Source organism: Squalius cephalus (genome assembly GCF_949319135.1).
Source record: "Squalius cephalus genome assembly, chromosome: 8".
Classification (NCBI taxonomy): domain Eukaryota; kingdom Metazoa; phylum Chordata; class Actinopteri; order Cypriniformes; family Leuciscidae; genus Squalius; species Squalius cephalus.
Window position 1 is genome coordinate 3,994,530 of NC_137129.1, and position 15,859 is coordinate 4,010,388.

General features: G+C 37.2%; 2 protein-coding genes across 6 annotated transcripts in view; both read left to right on the forward strand.

Moving 5' to 3' along the window:
• csmd3b (CUB and Sushi multiple domains 3b) overlaps positions 1–14,047 on the forward strand; it is a 457,418-nt gene extending 443,371 nt beyond the window's left edge. For all 5 annotated transcript variants that reach the window (XM_079879070.1, XM_079879071.1, XM_079879072.1 and 2 more), the window contains 8 exons: positions 12–123; positions 4,767–4,946; positions 6,863–6,928; positions 8,545–8,703; positions 9,973–10,085; positions 10,554–10,641; positions 11,228–11,363; positions 11,643–14,047. In XM_079879070.1, coding sequence (XP_079735196.1) covers positions 12–123; positions 4,767–4,946; positions 6,863–6,928; positions 8,545–8,703; positions 9,973–10,085; positions 10,554–10,641; positions 11,228–11,363; positions 11,643–11,802 — 1,014 coding nt within the window. In that variant the 3' untranslated portion in view covers positions 11,803–14,047. The remainder of the gene's footprint in view (positions 1–11; positions 124–4,766; positions 4,947–6,862; positions 6,929–8,544; positions 8,704–9,972; positions 10,086–10,553; positions 10,642–11,227; positions 11,364–11,642) is intronic.
• The window catches only part of ppt1 (palmitoyl-protein thioesterase 1 (ceroid-lipofuscinosis, neuronal 1, infantile)), a 230,959-nt gene that overhangs the window by 23,412 nt on the left and 191,688 nt on the right, over positions 1–15,859 (forward strand). The gene's annotated exons all lie outside the window — the stretch shown is intronic.

A 15,859-nucleotide genomic window follows, 5' to 3' on the forward strand; every position in this document is an offset into this window, starting at 1 on the left:
GTTTGGTGTAGGTTGGAAGTATGGTGGCTTTCCAGTGTCAGCCTGGTCACCTGCTGCAGGGCTCCACCACACGTCTCTGCCAGACTGACCTCACCTGGAGCGGGACACAGCCGGAGTGCATCCGTAAGTCTTATCCCTATACACTCTTGAAAAGGTTATTTTTTGGCATCTATAGTTCCATGAAGAACCTTTAACATCCATGGAACCTTTCCATTACACAAACGGTTCTTGAAAAAGTTAATTCGATTATTAACGTTTTTCCCGCCAAAAGAGATTTTCCGTCATTTATGACACAACTCTTACCCGCCATTGAAAAGTTGTTCCTGCAATGCGTGTTTTCACTGTTATATGGTAGGGGGCGCTGTTATGCATCTTCTGAAATAGTACAGAATATCCGGATCCAAAAACAAGCTCTGCAAAAACCAGGAGCGGATAGAAGTTAATGCACAAGTAAACAAACGTGATCATCAAACAATCAACAGTATAGAAATCAAAACTGTCTAGCATTACCAAATTAAATGCCGAACCCACGAAAAGGAAGTTTTGGGCTGTTGATGGACTACTTGATCTATGGTTTGATAATCGTTCCAAATCGAAAGTTCTCAAAGTCTTGATATTAAAGAATGAATGAAGCTAGATTTTTTTTTTTTTTATTGAAAGTTTTGTGAATATGATCAAAAATGTTGGCGCTGACTGGCAACTGTTTTAGTAAACACTGGCGGGGAAAGAGTTAAAACACATTAAAGGGACTATGTGTAGGAATTTCTCCCATCTAGTGGTGAAATTGTATTTTGCATTCAAACGAATAATGCTCTCCAGCGCCTCACTTTTTTCAAATGCGCGTTGCATCTACGGTAGCCGTTATGTACCAAAAAGCTATGACAGGATGTCTTATAATAGCACTTCGAGTTTTTCTTCGGGTGAACAGGTTTGTTATTTAAAACAAACTGAAACTTGAAACAACGAAAAAAAGAATGTTACAGTTATCAATTACTGACTGTGAAAAACATTAACTATGGTAATTAGTAGTAATGCCTTCTTTACTCGTTATATTTTTTGAAGTACGTGCATTGTTAGATATCATCATCATCAGAGCCTTCTCTAACGTTACTTTACTCAATAGCTGCTATTCATCAAAGAGCCTGTTTAACTTTTAACTATAAATGTTCTACTGTCTATATAATAAAGTACACAACCAAGCAATGAAAAAAAGCTTGTAATTAAGACCGTAACATTGACTTACCTGTCGAGAAGAAAGCAGGCAACTTCAGGGTCTCTTTTGAAAGCTTTCTCCTGCATTAGCTATCCCCACATTAACCCTTGTTTTTGTAATCTCCGGTCACGTTTCCTTTTACGGTCTATTTTGGACTTTTTCGACGACGAGGACTCATCCTGTGACTCTGTATGAATGAACGGTGTATAAATAACCGTGCAGTGCATCCTTTTAAACTTGCCGGTGCAGTGACAAGCGCCTCTCACTGCTCTGCTCCTCCACTTCTGCTGGCTTCAGTCACGTGACGCTGGTTCTGAACGAAAACACGTTGTGGAAACGCGTTGGCCTAGTACTTTTTGTCCCTCTCTGCTATTATAGTTTTTCAAGATGGCGGAACTACATGGAAGCCTCCGTGGACCTACCCGTCCCATGTATATAAAGATAATAAATTCTTCGTTTACGAGGATTAGTCTGATCATTGGCATAGGTATTTGTACACCATTGAGGGCATATTTATGAATAAAAATATTGATTTTAGATAATAAAATACCTAAAAAGCTACACATAGTCCCTTTAAGAGAAAAAAATTATTTTAAGAACTGGTCACTGATTGGTTCGTTGGGGAGCCCAAAATGGTTCTTCTATGGCATGAGTGTACCAGTTGCCACATTCATGGGAATCTGTCAGAATTCCAATTTATATTTGTTGGAAGTTTCTCATTAAATAAAGGTCAATGCTGAATATATTTGTATAATTGAGCTACAAAGAAATGAGTCCACTAGTATAGTCGAGAACAGCTCATTCGAGTCCAAGTCAAGACTGAGACCAGAAGACAGTTGAGTTCAGGTCCAGGCTGAGTCTACATGTACCAAAAACATGAAAATATGGACTTGGCCTTGAGTCAGAGTGCAAGACCATATTTTCATGTTCTTGATCTTAGCCCTCAAGTTCATATTTTTATGATCTCAGTCTTGTCATGGACTTGATCATGACTTGGACTCGACCCTGTTTTGGTCTCGGTCTTGACTTTGATTTGAAGGAGCTGGTGTTGACTACAACAGTGGCGTCAGTTAAACTTAAATAAACTTAGATGCCAATTTTTCTATAAACAAGACATTAATATCACTTAACTTGAGACACCAAATGGCAAGTTATTTTGCTTTGCTAATTAAAGTAGTTCCATAAGAAGCCACAGAATAATCATATTCATAAGACATTGATTATTCATCTCACAACATCCATCATGTCTAAAGGAGTCATTCCACCGAAGATAGCAGGATGTGTTTACTTCTGTGCTCATATTAAAGGGTTAGTTCACCGAAAAATGAAAATTCTCAGTAATTACTCACCCTCGTGTCGTTCCAAACCCGTAAGACTTTTGTTCATCTTCAGAACACAAATGAAGATCTTTTTAATGATATCTGAGAGCTTTTTGTCCCTCCATTGACAGCTACGCAACTACAACTTTTAAGGCCAAGAAAGGTAGTAAAGACATCTTTAAAGTAATCCATGTGACTCCAGTGGTTTAACATCAAATTTATGAAATGACGCGAGTGCTTTGTTTGCACAAAAATAGCATAATTTACCACTTTATTTACAAAATATGAATCTCTAATACGCTTTCACGAGAGCACCATGACGCTTGTGCGAGTTGACGCATGAACACCATGCGAGTTGTGTAGACTTTGTTATGTGAACACGCGTTGGAGATCAACAGAAGCTCCGAAATCAAGAGCATTAAAGCAGGCTGAAGAACGAGAAAACAGCTGGCCTCTAATTTCACAAGACAGATTGCCATTCAGTTGAAGCATTTCAAAAGCTAATTACATTTTGCATCATACCACTGCCCCAAAGTTCTGTCATTGTTTTGCAAAAATTAGGAAATCAACCAATGAGATAGCTAGAAAGACACAGCACTTCTCCCACTTAATTGTAAATCTGTGATAAAACAGCTTTTTTTTTTTTTTTTTTCAAGAATAATCGAGATCATTCTGTAATTACGCACTGTAATTTTGTTTACACAGAGCAGTTGGCTACTCACAGAGTCAGGCTGAGTGCTAAATCATCTTTCTCATTTTTCACGCAGAATTGGATAATGGCTGGCTGTCCTTTCCATTAGCGTTCCACTAGATTGGTCTCCAAAGAAATAAAGTAGTTTTTTTTTTTTTTTTTGTGCCTTGCTCTGTCCTGAGAATTTATTAATTTATTTACTACAAGTGGACTGTATTATAATATAATTTATAGCTATGGAAGGCTTCCGCATGCAAAAAGTTTAAAGTGTAAAAATACATTTATTTATTTTTCAAGAGAGCAGGGATAATTGTGATCATATCAGATATGAGCACAATGTGAATTTTTTTTCCAAATTAAGTAAATGTCATTTATGTATTTTTTGGTTTTTGTGTCAGTTTTATTTACTGTACATCAAATACATTCATCATTTTAAGTCCCCCTGTAGTCAATAATTTTATCCCTTAAAACTCATCTTTGATCACCAAAATGACATATTTAAACGTTTTTTTCCTTGAAAAAATAATTTCTTCATGCCTTAAAATAGCTTTAATGTAACTCGCCTCGCCCTTGCCTCATTTAGTTTATGTGGTTCTATGAATATGCAAATGAGCCCCGCCTCCACTCAGCTCAGAGATGCACTCGTTGACGATCACACGTTGATCTGATTGGTTACAAGGTAGTTTGTGACATCAGAGACATCAGAAACACTTTGGTTCACTGCAGTTTTAAGGAGAAAATACTCAGGAATAGTGTTGACATTAATTTGCACATATTAAAACCACCACATAGACATATAAACAACATTAAAACTCTCGTCTCTCCTTTAAAAGTTGTTTTGTTTGGGTTTTTGTATGATTTGGTGGCAATATTACAAGGAGGCATCCAGTTTTTAAATGAATATGAATAATAATGTGAACTTAAATTCAAATCAAAATTTAATTAGCATTTTCTCAATAAATGAGCAGAAATGTATTTAAAATAATTATAATAATCCCTACGCCCCCATATTACACAGCAATGTAACTAGAAACCATAATAGTTTCTTTGCCTGATTACGTTTTGTGGCTGTATTGTTGTTCTGGCTCTCATGGATAGAAACCCTTATCAAAGTCTTGGATAAAAGAACTGGGCCCAGTGCACTGAGCCAAAACCCCAATCCCGGCTACTTTTGATCAAAGTCATAGTGATGATGGAGCTGCTGGAATGACTGGGTGAGCATTGGCTTGTGTTTGATCTGCTGGTGTGACAGGTAAAGGTGCGCTCCCTTTAAGTGCCGTCTGCCAGCATGCATCAACGTCTGCCACTCTCAAGGTTCTCCGCCAGCTTTTGTAGGCACAGGAACATGGTGGTGTCAGAGAGAGAGAAAGACATAGATTCTCTCTAAAAAAAACACGCCATGTTGTCTTAAAAGTTCAAACTTCATTTTGATTTTGCCCACTGCAGTTTGAAGTCTGATTATACAGGGATCGAGGTGGTTTGCTGGATAGTACTTTCATCTCTTTTGTTTCTCTTTGACAATTACTCTTTCTTGTCTTTGTAGCCCACAGTTGTAAACAGCCCGAGAGCCCGGCTCATGTGGATGTTGTGGGCATGGATCTGCCCTCCTATGGTTACACGCTCATCTACACCTGCCAAACCGGCTTCTTTTTGTCTGGAGGCTCTGAACACCGGGTCTGCCGGTCCGATGGAACCTGGACTGGGAAGATGCCCGTGTGTCGAGGTATCAAACACTTCACATTGTCTGCCAGCACACTTAACATTTCTATAGCATGCACACAGAATATAAAGTTTCAATGCAACTACTGAAAAATAAGGTTACACTTAATTTTACTTGTAATTTTACTTGTTACTAGTGTACTTGTTACAGTGCATGTATTTACTATAGGGTTAGGGTTTGGTTTTAGAGTTAGTTGCATGTAATTATGCATAATTTACTGTTATTACTATAGTAAGTACATGTAACATGTGTAACAAGGACACTGTAAAATAAAGTGTTACCAAAAAAAAATTATAAACAGAACATTTGTTGTTACAAGGGTTGGACAATGACACTGAAACACCTGGTTTTATACCACAATAATGTATTAGTGTGGTGTAGGACCTGCTTTTGCAGTCAATTCAGCATCAATTTGTCTTGGGAATGAGAGATATAAGTCCTGCACAGTGTCCAGCATGTGATGCTGGTGGAGAAAAACGTTTCCTGACTTGCTTAATGCACAGGGGTCCATTGTACATTTGTACTGTATATCTCTAGGCCTGTTTACACCTGGTTTTAAGATGCGTTTTGGTCGATCGCATCACAAGTGGACGACACTAAATACAGGTGTAAACGGGTCTAAAAACGTTTTGAGCTTGTCCACTTTCCACCACTTCCAGAGGTAGTCGAAAACACAATCGACCGGATTGCTTTCGTAGTGTAAACGCTCATGTGATCGAATGTGTTCAAACAGACACAAAAGACTGGCAACCTGACCTAACATTAAACATTATGGGAAGCGCTCTAGCCGGACGGGATTTAAACTTTGTCGGCTGGAGACCCAAGTCTGGTTTGAAGATGAAAAACGTACCAATCACAATGTTCTCTCACCATTCCTGATTTCTAACCTCTTGAGGTTATCAGAGCGGAAATGAAAGCTGATGCTCTCCGAGTGTTTCTCCGTCGTCTCCGTTCACGAATGTAAATTGCGTGAGCTTATTTCGTCCATTAGATCGAAAGATCTGAAAAAGCCCGTACATTTACCCGTCCATAGACCCTCCCCTCGAAGAAATGGACAAAAAAGACGGATTAAAACACCAGGTGTAAACGGGAATGTGTCTCTCTGGTCTACTTGTGATCCGATCCACCAAAACGCATCAGGTGTAAACAGGGCCTCTGTTGAGTAGGGCGATTTTGTTTGTCCGCATTGAAGCCGATGGAAGTGATGTGCAGGTCTTAAAATGGTGTTAAAACTATTCAATTGTAAGTGCTGATCCCCTGATAGTGATTATGCATTTCTGTTTATTATCACAAATTTTGCCTTGACTATCACTGTGACTTTGCACTTGCTGCCCAAGTGAGCGTGTGCTCGTGTCTAGCGCTAGCGTGTGCTCGTGTCTAGCGCTAGCGTGTGCGCAGGTCTAGCGCCAGCGTGTGCTCGTGTCTAGCGCTAACGTGTGCTCGTGTCTAGCGCTAGCGTGTGCGCAGGTCTAGCGCTAGCGTGTGCTCGGGTCTAGCGCTTACATGTGGCCGGCGTGCTGCAGTGCTGGGATTTGATCTTCCTCGTCTTCCTCCCGCAGCTCCGAGCGCTGCACAGCTGTACACTTCAGGCTTTCCAGTAATTACTGCCCATAAACAGATGTGATTGTCTATAAAAAAAATCCCTGAGCTTCTCCAAACTGTGATGGGACCTCATTTTTCTGCGCCTGTCCTAAACAGCCTCCTATTGTATGATCTGTTCTGCCGCTCGATACGTTGACCGTGACACCTCCTGCTGTCTGCAGTCACCTGGTTTTTCTTTGTGAAAGGGAAGAAAGAGGATCACACTATTGCCTGGGGATGTTACTGTATGCTTGAAATGATGAAAGTGATGCCAATTTGATCTGTCAATCTTTTTTATATGTAAGTGCCTTTATTCATTTTTCCTCTTTCTTTCCCAGCGGGCTCCAAACTATCTGAAAAGCCTATTAAACCGGTCCCAGGAACGCCGAGTCCGAAGCTAAATGGTGGGTGCATTTATTCTGAAATGGGATTTCATTTGAAAGACCCACTTAAGAGTGTTAAGTGCACCTTATTTAGGATGAGTAATTTTAGCTCTATTTTGGCTCCAGGACGAGGGGACTAATGAGGAGAAAACGTGTTCCAGTTATTTTGACAGTAGAGTAGACTGGCAGCTGCAAAATACTCGACTGGAATCATAAGATAATCCTACTGGACTTCGCCAAACGTTCTTAGAGCATAGCACATATCTTAAGTTTATATATTTGGAGAGCAGGATTAAGTTGGAGACAAGCTGGTGTCCTGCAAAGCTTTACGGATGTAATGATGAGCACCTACAGCAAATATGACTTTCTAGACTAGAGTCTGTGTCAAAAAGGACAAAGCAGATATCCAGCACTTTTCCAGAAACTGATGGATCTTAGGATCAGTAAGGCACAGAAAACCCTTTGAGCTACTGGGTTCTGAAGTGGTAGATTACAGGGAAAGTCTTCGTAAAGACTCATAGCATGTTATCTGAGAACTCCAAACAACACATTATTTCTTATCTGGCTCCATATTAAATATCTCAGCTCAATAACTCAATACTGTGTTTAATTATATGCTGTCTTTATTATGGCTAAGTTTGACCTGATCATTTCCCTTGCTTAAGATTAAAGATATGGGAGGGTGTGCTATATAACCGTATATAAATATGAATGTATAATTTATTTACAGGTGAAACTCGAAACATTTGAATATCGTACAAAAGTTCATGTATTTCAGTAATTCAACTTAAAAGGTGAAACTATTATGTATTACATGCAAAGTGAGATATTTCAAGTCTTTATTTGTTATAATTTTGATGATTATTATGAAAACCCTAAATTCAAAATCTCAGAAATTTTGAAAATTGCTGTAAGCCATAATCATCAAAATTATAACAAATAAAGGCAAATATCAAATCAATTGACATATCTCACTTTGCATGTAATGAGTATACATAATATATTAGTTTCACCTTTTAAGTTGAATTACTGAAATACATGAACTTTTGTATGATATTCAAATTTTTCAAGTTTCACCTGTATTTATTGTAGATAAAAAAGTCTATATTGTATAGTTCCATTTTATAACAGCAATGGATACTACAAAAAAATGCATACTATAAAATATAGCCTTTATAATTTATAATTTTACATAGAAATATATTTTTATGAACTATATAAAGAATATTTTTCAATATTCTTATATAATTTATATATAATATAAATATTTATAAAAATATATATTTCATATGTTTTTATTAAAAAATATATAATATATTTATTTTATATTTTTATTTTTGAATGAACTTTAGCTAACGATATGTTACACATTATATAATGTAATAATTGTTAGTTATCTTTTTAATTAAGTAATTTTTTTTTCTAAAATACACATTACTCAGTACCCTCATTTGGCAATATAATATAGCAATGATTGTGTTGGTTTGCAGGTTAATGTAAATCAAAAGAGAAATTTCAGGAATTAAAAAAATATGCAAATGTGTCTATGTGAGTTTTACTGTATGTATTTCATAATAAATGTCCATGGATGGAAATTAACATTTTGTTTTTCTTTCGATTTGTTTATTTGTTCACAGTTCCTGATGATGTATTTGCTCCTAACTACATCTGGAAGGGCTCATACAACTACAAGGGAAGAAAGCAACCAATGACTTTGAGTATCACAAGCTTTAATAAAACCACGGGTAGAGTTAATGTCACATTAACAAGCAGCAACATGGAACTGCTGCTTTCAGGTTGGTTTACTGTTATATTCTGCAGATTTACTCAGCTGACTGAACACATTATAATACACACTGCAAATCAAAGCAAGCAAACATGAGGACTGTGTTCCCACTATCACAGAATCTGATTGAATCCAGAGTCAGATTAAACTAGATCGTTAATGAGTTAGATCATTAGACCTTCCTCTTCCACTCATGAGACTCATGAGTGAGAGTCTTTATGAGAGTCTTTATAAAGCTGACATATGCTTTACATCATCTAATTAATCTTAGACACTGCTATTGAAACAGCAATGAAAGGGTTAAACTCTAAGAGTGTAAATCACACACACAGAGTGAGATCAAACGATCAAGCATATTTTAAGCATATATATATATATATATATATATATATATATATATATATATATATATTTGGATATATATTAGACATGATCAAAATCAACTTTCTGTCACAGTTTATATTTAACTTATTATATTTAATATAATATATATATAAACTGTGACAGAAAGTAGATTTTGATCACGTCTAATATATATCCAAATGCAATACCTAATAAAAAGTAAGTCATTATGTCTGAAAAAACTGTCAGACATAATGCAAGTTTTGCAATTTGCTTGAAATGTTGAGTTATAGGTCAAGTTTAAATTAGCTTGAAGTTATCATCTGCAGCCTAAATTTTTGTTTTTTAGTGTTTTAGTAATATCATTATGCACTTTTGTCATTTTACTTCATTTTATTTTTTAAACATTGCTATTTAGGTCTAATTTCGTTTTGTTTTTTTTTTAGTTTTAGTTTTATTTATTTCCAGTTAAAAATTTTAGTGCTTCAAATTAAACTTATTTCAGTTTTTCAGTATAAGTATTCAACTAATATTTATATTTTATTTCATTTCAGATTTATTTCAATTAACAGAAATGTTTTAATCAGTTTTAGTTAACGATAATAACCCTGATCGTGATGAAATGTACCATGCTGTTTTCCAGGTGTATATGTTCTCAATTAGGGTCTTGTTTGTAGAAAACAAACTTAGAAAGTGGGCGGTTTGTTCAGGAGGAGAGATTGTAGACAAATAGCGGAGTCTTAGATAATGTAGGGTTTGTCAATACTTTTATTTTGTGGTAAGACTAAAAGGAAACGAGAGAGCGTGTGTGAGCTTGCGTTCGTGCAATTGTGTTTGAGACAGAGAGAGTGACTGAGACGAGAAGAGAGCAATAAGAGGATGAAACGCATCTCCATGAGTGTGTAGACAGCTGTCTGCTCTCTGTTCTCCGTCACAGGTGTGTATAAGAGCCATGAAGCACGTCTGATGCTGCTGGTGTATCATGTGAAAGCGTCCTCATCCACCACACTCAGCAAGATCAAAGAAGAGCAGTGGACCCTGGATGGATTTGTATGTGCAAATGTGTCTTATTATCTTTTTAGGCTGTTTTGTACAGAAGAATATAGTGTTATACACTAAAATGCAGTGGTGGACGAAGTACAAACATCCTGTACCTCAGTTGAAATACAGATAACATGATGAAATAGTACATCTCTTTCACATTTCTACTTGAGTAAACACAAAAAAAGCTCAGTCTGACTTTTATTATGTATTATTAGAAGTGAAAAATTAGGAGTCAAGTTATTAATCATATCAGTTTAATTCACAAATGAATCATTCATTGTGATTTGTGAACCAGTTCAATCAATTCAAAAGAGTCATTTGGTTCTCAAAGCGGATGTTGATTTCTTAACTTCAGCATGTTGACAATTTCACTGTCAGATAATCTCCCATATTTATATTGTCAGTCTGAGTGAGCAGTCGTGATTATATGTGGAAAATAGATTCACGTTGATGTGTTTCATTGTTGTCTGTCAGGTGTCCGCTGAACCGGACGGGTCCACATATGTGTTTCAAGGCTTTATACAGGGTAAAGACTTCGGCCAGTTTGGCCTGCAAAGGCTAGGTAAGAGATTGTGATGTTTTTTTGTTCATTGTTCAAAATATTGTATTTCACTCTGTTTGTGGTAAGAAAATACATTTTTAATAAAGGGCTCCTATTATGTTTTTTTACATCTTCAACTTTCCTTGTTGTTTGAGCATGAAAAAGCTCTGCAAAGTTACAAAGTCCCTCCAGCGGGAGTTATTCTCTATATCAGTGTCAGTGTTTCTGAACTCCCTGAAACGCCTCCATTGTAGTCTTGAGTTTTCTTCCGGGAACGAAAACGATATTCCTCATTTAAATAATTAATGTGCAGAATAAAGGGGCGGGGCCTGGTTGAGTTAGTCAGTAGTGTGTTGGAACTGGCGGTTATGGTAAGGGGCGGGACATTTCCCAAACACGCTCTGATCCAGCCGACCAATCAGAGCTCATTGAGTTTTCAGAAGGCGGGGCTTGGGAGGCTGTGTATCTTCAAGTATGAAAACAGATTCTCATAGAGCCCAAAATCAAGTCTTTGTAAAAAGGCATAATAGGTCCTTTTAATGCATCTTTGACATACTGAAATGCATGTTTTGCAACATGAAAATTCCTATTTCTCAATCTCTTGCAGGTTTGAATATGTCAGAAAGTAATAATTCGTCAAATCCACCACACGGTACAAACAGTAGCTCTGTGGCCATAGCAATCCTTGTGCCTTTTTTCGCCCTGATATTCGCAGGCTTCGGATTTTACCTCTACAAGCAGCGGTGAGTCTCGCCGTCTTTCCTCATTTGTCAGAGTTAGCTTGCGGAGTTGTTATGGCTGGACAGATCAGAACGAATTTAGAAATCAGTCTCTGACAAAATCATCATTATTTGTTGCAGGATGGAAAGAAATAGATGGTGACAGATAACGTCTGTAGAGACAGAATTAGCTGGTTTTGCAGGTTATTGAATGCGATCATCGTTAGATGCTTGCGTGTGAACTCTCAAAGCTGTTGGAGATTGTATTCTAATGACGTTCTGATGTTGTGTCTCGTCTGACAGGACTACTCCAAAAACCCAGTACACAGGCTGTTCGGTTCACGAGAACAACAACGGACAGGCCGCCTTCGAGAACCCCATGTACAACACCAACGCGAAGTCCGTGGAAGGCAAAGCTGTCCGATTCGACCCCAATCTGAACACAGTCTGCACAATGGTATAATTAGATCCGCCTGACGCGAGAACATCTGTGGATTTTTGGGTTTTATTTAAGGGTTTTTGCCTTGTTTTTTGTAAACGGAGGTGGATACAATCGCATTACAGTCATGGACGGATTTGTCTGAGACTCGCAGAGGATGTCTAGCACAAACGCTGTTGCCCTTCCTCTGATATATAAAGCACACTCTTCAGGAACCGTTTGACCACGCATGTCCGCCGAGGACATGGATGAAACATGAAACATTGTCATGGGGGATTTTTTTGGAAGACTCTCTCTGAAAAGGTCCTTCGTGACGGAAAGCATGAAGAGTTTCTTCTGCTACCTTATTCACACTCCGTGAGTGCTTCTTCACAGTTGACTGGGTATTTTTTTAGGGGAAAGGGATCTGTAAATCTACTTGCATATATATGAGGAGCATTCACCACCTATATTTTTGTGCTATATATTGCCACATGGGAGACGCCAACAGAGAACGATTCCATCGAGAGTTTATAAAGAGATTCACATTGACCAACGCATTGCTTCTCTGACGGTTTTGTACGGTACACAACGTTTTATTTACAGCTTATTCAGTCATTCCTTTAGTTTCAGTTCTTAATGTCGCCAGTGATTGGACATTGAGGCATTCTGTGATGTGTGATGTGTATATGGGCAAAACACGAGAGAAAAAGTGGTGTGTCGTTTTCTTTTTTTTTGAATAATTGTTATAGATCTTTGATATTCAGTATGTATGTCTGTTTATAAGCAGACAGTATGGGCCGTAGGACATATGTCAGCATTCTGACCTGAAGCCTGCAGATTCATTTCTGGTAACACTTTATTTAAAGCCTTTATATATAATGCATTATAGAAGTATTTTTTATAATCGTGAGGTGCATTGTATGGTGCGATTGTAACCACTCCAGCTATTCACTGAACACCTTTAGAAAGTATAATGCATTAAAATACATGACAGGTAACAAACCAGATGTAATCTGCTAATAGTATAATGCAAGATAATGACAAGATAACGTGCATTATGAATACCTTGAAAATGCATTATACGTACAGGCTTAAAGGGTTACCGAATTTTTCTTTTTGATTTTTTTTTTTTTTTTTCAGTGCTGAAGTGTCATTGAGCTCCATTTGTATTTGGTAGACAAATTTGATATGATAATTTGGTCATTATAACAACTTGCCATTCTTAATATATAAAAATTTGTATAAAATGAAATGCACTTGACATTTATACAGTATACTTTTATATATATATCTCAGATTACATAAAACAAAATGCATGTTTCTTAAATACGGTATATTGATATACGGTGGCAACAATATGATCATATCTATCGTGTACATAAGGCCCATGAAACTCTTTTCCAGTTATGTCTGACCTTGGTGTGTTATACACCAAACACACCCGTAAACGTTTGGTGACTAAGTAAATCGATGCGGACTTGACCTTAAAAAACAAAGTGGGTTTGGTTAACCTTAAAAAAATAAAGCTCTCATGCGGAAAAACACAAAACACACCAGGAGATGCACTAAATGTGTGATACGAGATGAAATGCACACACAAGCAGGGTCAGACACTGTTGGTCATGTGTTTCCAGGCCTGCAAGCTGTGAGATTCATTCCAGTGCCTTCTGAAGTACTCACCACCACGTGTTATTGAAAATGATTATGTGTCAGTAGAATGAATGAGATATTACAGATATTACAGCTGGTGTGCGTTGCAGACTTCAGGAGGCTATGCTGACATTACTGTCCTGGAGTGCCAAAATCTAACAAACCAACCTGTGACATTCTTTGCATTCATGTTTGCACTCAGCCATAGGGATTTGCAGTCTTGCACGCCATTGACCGATTTATTTTGTCTTATTATTTATCTATAGGATGTTTTTTTTTTTAATACATGGCAGAGTTTTTACACAGTGCCTACCAAAAACCATGTGACCCAGGTCTGCTGCTTCCTCACTTCTGCCATATTTCTTCCCATTACTTTAATTCCTCCCCGCCAGTGAAACGTGTGGTTCAGAAGTTCAGTTTTATCCAACGCCGCGGCCCGTTCCAGACCTTTTCGAGTTCCTCTGCCAGTCTGAACTTATTTGCCAACAACAGCTTTTGCTATAACTGACTGCAATAAAAGAAAACACACATTTATGATAAAAAAAAGACACTTTTTGATCAAACAGATGAATATTTGCAGTACAGCTGGGTACTCCTCCCGTGATAATGCATTCAAAAGAGATATAAAAAAGAGGGTAAAAAAAGAATAAAAAAAAGTTTTGTAAAGAAATATATTTTTATGAAGAAATTATTTGTAAAATGTATGAAACTATTATGTAAATTTTCAATGCAATGTAAGATTAAAAAGGCTAATTCCTTTTGTAATGAGTGTTTTCTGTCTGTTCATAGTTTGATTTTCTCAAGGGAATCTCGTGGAATTTGATCAGTACTGAAACATGGTCTGTAAAGATAAGCCAAAATCAACAGACCAACAATACTGTCATGCTTTAAAACATGTTCTCTTAATATTAGTCAAATCCATCAGATCCTTCTCATAAGCTCAGTGTGAACATTGTTCGGCAAACAACGTGGCTGATTAGGATTTCACAATTAAACATTGCCGTTTACCCCCTGCTTAAAATGTCACACCTGTTGTCTTCAGTAACATTTGTGTTGCTATGCAACCACTTGATTGACACCTTCCTTCACACTTTGATGCATTGAGTGCAGGAGTTTGAAGCTGCAGAAGTCCCTGTGGACCGATCTCATTTCCCCTTTGACACCGTCTTAATTGCAGTAGCAGTCTACAAATGAATATACTCTCTACTTATTTTGAAGAAGTACTTACTTTGCGACCGCTATGTTCTAATGTATGAATGTACATTCGCCATGTTGTCATTATCATGTGACCGACCAGCATCAGTTGTGTCGCGTCACTGCCATTCACAAATCCTCTCCCGTGTCCTCATGGGATTGTAAAGTCCATCATATACACACTTCAGAATCTCACCGGAAGTAGTAGGTCATCCGGGTACTTTTGCCGACTCTTTAATGAGAACTGTGAATTCAGACATACAACTTTTGTCACGTACTGTTTTTCACCTACTATATAGTGGGAAAGTTTGTGATTTGGGAGACAGCCAGTGTTACAGAGTTCATGTAAGACTTTGTGGTAAAATCATACTAACAAGGAAGAAGATGTTGGCAGTGGCCCATGAATGTGAATCGATAGTAAGTAGTAAGGATATGACCTGGATGCTGCCGTCTTTGCTTCATGGACACTTGGTTTCATTACTTTTTTTGAGCATGAATGCTGTTTGCAAAAACCATATTTTGTCAGAATACACAGCTACTTTCGAATGGCAGCCAATTGAAAAACACAAATTACTGCTGAACTGAAGCTAACCAATCAAATGACCCTCTAGTGTGAATGCTAATATAAATTGTGTTTGTCAAGTCAACCAGAGTCATGAAAATCCGTCTTTTAAGGTCTTAAAGGTCTAAAATGGTGTTTAATCAAAATGAAACAAATCATCATCATCTTTGTGGGTCTGAAAGTTAAGCTACTTGTTTGTGTATGCAAATTCAAATGATTTTTACTAAATATTCCCCTGTGTTTGAGTGCAAATTCACTCTTTTGTTAGTACAATATTATTGTATAGAGAGAAAAAACACATGAATCAAGTTAAGATATGGAATATATATTTGCCCTGCTGTCTGAAAGGAAGATGAAAGAGAATAGATGAAACAAACTCATCCTCTGTTCTTGAAAGTGTACATTCCTGACAGACCTTTGAGATATTGAAACTTATGCAGGGATGAATGTACGGCCAGTTCCAGTTTGGCAAGAATTCAAACAAGGTGAAACGCTGATGATCTGCAACTATGAGAAAGCCAAAGAATTGCACATTTATCACACTGCTTTCAGTGTGGGTGTTTTTATGATTATTATTATTATTACAGCATATGTTGGCAAAAATGATTAACAATGCACGAATAATGTTTCTTGAAGAAGAAAAATGTGGAAAAAATGTTTTAATTAACTCACCTAAACGCATTCAGGTTCAGA